The sequence below is a fragment of the Diospyros lotus genome, chromosome 14 (assembly GCF_014633365.1).
Source record: "Diospyros lotus cultivar Yz01 chromosome 14, ASM1463336v1, whole genome shotgun sequence".
Taxonomy (NCBI): domain Eukaryota; kingdom Viridiplantae; phylum Streptophyta; class Magnoliopsida; order Ericales; family Ebenaceae; genus Diospyros; species Diospyros lotus.
The window spans coordinates 18,326,546-18,332,301 of record NC_068351.1 but is presented as its reverse complement, the minus strand read 5'-3'; the positions used below and the strand labels follow the sequence as shown (position 1 = coordinate 18,332,301).

At 36.0% G+C, this 5,756-nt stretch overlaps 1 protein-coding gene across 1 annotated transcript; it reads right to left on the bottom strand.

Annotated features, from left to right (window-relative positions):
- Nucleotides 1-1,331: 1,331 nt before the first annotated feature.
- Nucleotides 1,332-2,861, bottom strand: LOC127790576 (mitochondrial arginine transporter BAC2-like). The gene is made up of 3 exons (XM_052320148.1): nt 2,566-2,861; nt 1,972-2,161; nt 1,332-1,875 (listed from the first exon to the last, which is right to left on the bottom strand). Exons 1-3 carry the CDS (start codon nt 2,779-2,781, stop codon nt 1,445-1,447), a joined length of 837 nt encoding a protein of 278 aa, XP_052176108.1. The 5' UTR covers nt 2,782-2,861; the 3' UTR covers nt 1,332-1,444.
- Nucleotides 2,862-5,756: the final 2,895 nt, after the last annotated feature.

Genomic DNA, 5,756 nt, shown 5'->3' with positions numbered 1-5,756 from the left:
CACTTAGTATATTCCCAAATATCTGTATTTATCTTTTTTTTTAATAATTTTTTCTCTTTTCTTTTATTTTTTTTCATGGCCCATTTATTGCATATGCCTTGGGCTTGACTTATAGTGCTTGTGCCACGTGAGCTCAACAAAGTCCCAACTTTCGATCATTTTATTTGGCAAACTCTTCATTGCTAGAGATTGTAGCAATCATTTTCGTGACATTTCTTTCCTCTTTCTTCTTCATTTCTCTTCCTCTATCCCCTTTCCTCTTTTCCTCTTACTTTGTTCTCTTTTCTTTTCTTTTTTTTCTTATTTTCACGTCAATTTGGGCATTGCTGCATTGTCAAACTGGCAAATCTCAAAAATTGCTCAAAATGTAATATTTTTTCTCCATTTTTTCCCAATCCCTTCATTGTGATCACTTCTACAAAATCCTTATATCCAAACCTCTAAAAACTTATCAAAACATGGTTAATTTGTCTTCTAATTTTTTACTAAACCTTCATCTTTTTATCTAGCAAATTCCCATCGTCTATATTGCCCAAACCCTCAAATCATAATCGTTTATCACCATTTTCTTCACCATTAGGTCGAGTGGCTAACGGCGGTGCAACTTGTATATTTTTCCAAAATTACACTTTTACACCTTCAATTTGCTAAATTCTTGTTTAACTCCCCCTTTTTTTGTACTTTTGATATATTACACTTATAACTTTTGTAAATTATGCTTAAACCCACCGCAATTTAAGTTTTTACTTAATAAGCCTTGAAAATTTTCAAGAATTATGCAAAAATCCTAACAATCTTTAAAAAATTACACTAAGGCCTTACACTTTGAAAAAATCACATTAAACAGAACCTCTTGACAAATTACCCAAAATACCTTCAAAGTAATAGAAATTTTCCATTAAGCCAATTTTGTTTATCTAAAATGACAAATGCTATTTTTTTAATTTATCTTAAAAATTCAAGGTGTTACATATTGCACCCTTAATATATTCAACCTAAGAATTTAGATTACAAGCCGTTCTTTTATTCAATGCATTCTGAATCTAAATTTTTATTAAATTTTTGAATTACAGTTTAATTAGAAATAAAATTAACATTATTAATTGAATTAAAATATTGTTAACATTGATAAGACAATATCAACTGTAATAGTCAACGTGACTGAATTTAAAAAAAAATAATTTATTGATTATTTTAAAGTGCACAAACTAATTTAACCCGATGTTAAAATATAACGACTTATTTGACACTTTACTTTTGATATAAATATTTTTTATATTTTCCAATATAACAACTTCTAATTTTATATTCTCGTTTTCCATATTCTCAATTTGTTTGCATAATGAATTATGTCATATATATATATATATATATAAACATTGAGAAGATGTAATAATCATAATTTCATGCTTTAGTATGATAGTTGTTGGCGGCGGCATTGGTGTTAAAAGAATCTCAGAGCGGTTTCATAAGCAGTGAAAATGGCCCCATTCACTACAAAAGCTCTTGCAACTGCAGTCCCCAATCCTCTCCACATTACACCGAAGCCCTCTTCCTCTACGCTCCTCCGGAAGCAATCTACGATTCCCCTGTATCTTGGCTGCGGATCGGCCTGAATCCTAGTCTTGATCACATCCAAAGGGTAGCAACAAATCCAGCTCGCCACTCCGGCTAGGCCTCCGGCGACCAGCATGGTATGGAAGCTCTCCTGGCCGCTCTTCCGGCACCCCGGGTGCAGCTTCTCCCGCGCGTACTCGTATGTCCAGAAGTAGACGCCGTGGGCGGGGGCGTCCCGGAGGACTGTGACCGTGAGGCCTCTGTAAAGTCCCCGGAAGCCTTCGGTTCGGAATATGGTTCTGGCGAGGCTAGCCGGACCTGTCATTGTTCTTTGAGAGTAAAAATAATAACAATAGTGATAGAAGGCAATTCTGTATGTACAAATTAATTAAATTTTTAGAGGAGACAGGGAACCTCTGTGGTTGGTGGTGCTGAGTTGGAGGCGGATCTTGAGGAGTTCGACGGGTGTGAGCATTAGGCTTTGGATGGCGCCTGTGCCGATGCCTCCGAGGGCGACTCCTTTGAAGGAAGGGGGGTCTGAGGCAGCCACCTTAGAGTCGAACACCCGGGACAAGACTGCGTAGTTCTGGAAAGCCACGGCATTCTGCATTGCCAAAAAACAAGTACAGCTTAGAGCGATAGGAATATTGCTGCTGCTAATTAGTCCCACCAAATCCGATGATTCATTCACTCTAAAAGTTAGGGACTCCGAAAGACACGTTGAAGGAAATAATATCATTATTTATGATAGGGAGTAAAGGGTAGGCACTGGCTCTGCTTGGGAGAGAGAGCTAGATAGGCATGGAGAAGGAAGCAAAAAAATAAGAGCTCAAAAGTAGTAGTTGTCATAACCAAAGTCATGAAGAAAAAACCCAGAAACTGAAAATAACAAAAATCTTAATGAAAGGAACCAAGAAGAGAGGCAATCGGAATTGGGGCTGAAAAAGGAATTTGGGTAACTTAAATATCTTTGGGACAGATGAGGAGGAGGAGGGTTAGTGAAGGAACCTGAAAAGTGACGGAGGCGAGAGGAGCGGACATGCCGCGGTAGAGGGCAAGGGGTCCGTCGGTTGCGACCACCCGCCGGAGGATGGCCAACGCCGAAGTCGGAGTGGAAAGGCGCTTGTACTGCCGGAGCATTCGGAGCGTATCGAGCGGATAACCGGTGATTATTCCGGCCATGCCGCCCAGCCCCCCGGCCACAAACTCCTGCCAGAAACCCATTCTGCCCGTCCTCTCTTTTTGTTGTTTCTGCTGTATTCAACGCTTCACTCGAAAGAAGAAGAAGAAGAAGAAGAAGAAGAAGAAGAAAACAGTGCTCGTATGCCCACAACACACGGCAGCCATCCGTTGTGGGCATACAAGCAGGAATGGATTCCCAGTAGAGGGAGGGAATCCCATGAAAGAGAGGATTCCTGGCAGTGAAAAGATTCAAAGATTCAACATAAAATAAAATAAAATATTTGGTAATCAAAACAACTCCTGAATAATAATATCACATGATATGATCATCAAGTGTCAAGAAATATATTTTGTCTTTTTACATAAATTAATATTAAAAAAATTCACAACATCTTATACCTGTAAGCATCCTACAAAATAAAATGTGCTCATATCTTGTAATTGATGCTCATATCTTGTAGTACTTGATTATGTTTGAAGCTATGCATTATTATTCTTTTCCTCTTTCTTGTAATTGATGCTGCTCATCCTTCTTTTCCTCTTTCTTTCTTCTCTTTTCTTCTTTTCCTCTTCTCCTCACGTCAATTTGGGCACTGCTACCTTGTCAAACTGGCAAGTCTCAAAACCTACTCGAAATGTGTTATTTTTTTCTCCATTTTCTCCCAATCCCTTCCTCCTTGTCATCCCTTCCACAAAAGCCTTATATCCAAACCTCTCAATATTATCGATCAAAACATGGTCAATTTGTCTTCTAATTTTCGATTAAATCTTCATCTTTTTGTATAGCAAATCTCCATCATTCATATTGCCCAAACCCTCAAATCATAGCCATTTATCACCGTTTTCATCACCCTCAGGCCGAATCCTCAAGATTCAGCCAATGCTAGTGGCAGTGCAACTTGCAGATTTATCCAAAACTGCACTTTTACACCTTCAATTTGCTAAATTCTAGTTTATCCCTTTTGTTTTCTCCCTCTACTTTTGATATATTACACTTATAACTTTTGTAAATTATACTTAAACCCACATCAATTTAAACTTTTACTTAATAAGCCTTTAAAATTTTCAAGAATTATGCAAAAATACTAACAATCTTTAAACAATGGCACTAAGGCCTCGCACTTTGGGAAAATTACATTAAACAGAACCTCTTGACAAATTACCCAAAATACCCTCAAAGTAATATGAATTTTCCATTAAGCCAATTTTTGTTTATCTAAAATGACAAATCCTATTTTTCTAATTTATCTTAAAAATCCAAGGTGTTACATAATGCACCCTTAATATATTCAACCCAAGAATTTAGATTACAAACCGTTCTCATTATGAATCTAGTTTTTTATTAGATTTTTAAATTACGATTGATTAGAAATAGAATTAACATTATTAATTGAATTGAAATGTTGTTAACATTGTTAAGATAATATCAACTATAATAATTAACATGACTCGGTTTAAAAGTACAATAACTTATTGACTATTTTAAAATACACAAACTAATTTAGCCCCATGCTAAAATGCAACGACTTATTTGACACTTTACTTCTATATAAATATTTTTTATATTTTTCAATATGACAACTTCTAACTTCATATTCTTATTTTCCATATTCTCAATTTGTTTGCATAATGAATTATGCCATATATATGACATAAACATTGAAAATATATAATAATCATATACATTTTATCTCTTTTCTATCTCTATTTTTATTAACTCAAATAGTCTTAAATTTATCTCTTTTCTATCCCTATTTTTATTTGTCCTTTTTATTTCACTATCAGAAAGAGACATGGTTGTTGGAAAAGCTTTGGAAGCCTTATCCTCTACAATTTTTTTAGGTGGTTTCTCATTTTTTTATTATTGTTAAAAGTCATAAATTAACTAAAATATTTTTATATTTCTCTCTCACTTATCTTTAATCTCTTTGTCCATTTTACTTCACTATTTATTCTCCCTCTCTTTTCTTTATCTTTCTTCTCTCTATCTCACATTCAAACCCAACAAAAGTTAAAGTACGAAAGAGAGGTTCACACCCATCCATAGTTGTTATTTTTGGAATATAACAATTAAAATTTGTTTGTTTTGGAGAAACTCATCGAGCAATTAGAAGAACGGGAGGCATCTGTTGGCTTTCCTGTCTTGTTTGCAAAACTTGGGGGGAAAGGAAGTTGTCTAAGGTGGACTCGGTCTACTGGCTTGAAAATGGCTTGATCCGCTAGCTAAGAAAGCTAGGGAATTGGAAGAATGAAGATTGTTGTGAGACATTGGGAGATCTTTCACCTTGTGGATAAGTCTACAAAACATAAAGCAATCAGAAACACACAAGGATTTCTCTCTCACTAATCCTGTGATGCTTAAGTCAAATGAGGTCTCCATTTAATATAAGATATAGTAGTAAAGTGCAGAAATGTTGTGCGAAGGGAATGTGTGATAAATGAGAAAAGTCTCACTCTAGGGTTGTTACTATGGCTTGCTTAACTTAGGCATATTTTGTTTGTCCCTAGTAAATGAAGAGTTGGGGGTTATTTATAGACATTAGAATGACAAGAACACATGGCATGGTTGTGTGAGGGTATGGTGCTCTTTCCTGAAAAAAGACGGTGCGTTTCCTCTGTCAATGGTGTTGTCCCAAGGTTAAGCTCAAAAGGGGCCTTTGGGAAAAACCCTATGTGTGGAAGGATGGCCAAAAGGAAAAGGGTCTGCAATAGGCGGGGCACATTGTTGCAGAGTAATACGGGGTAATACAAGTAGGAAATGTGTCTCATTGGGTTCTTCTTAAAGGTATGACTGGACCAAGGGGAACTATGATATGCAAGCCTAAGAAGTTGATCCAAGATGAATAATGGATGGATAATGATTTCTCGATGGGATATGTTCCAACCCTAAAAAGATTTTACTGAAATGATAGCTCTTTTCGATATTACAGACACACTAACTACTTCTAGAGGACTCTCTCTTAGAAGTTAAGCCACAACAATAGTCAACTTCTTTTTTAAGTTTTTTAAGTGAGGAC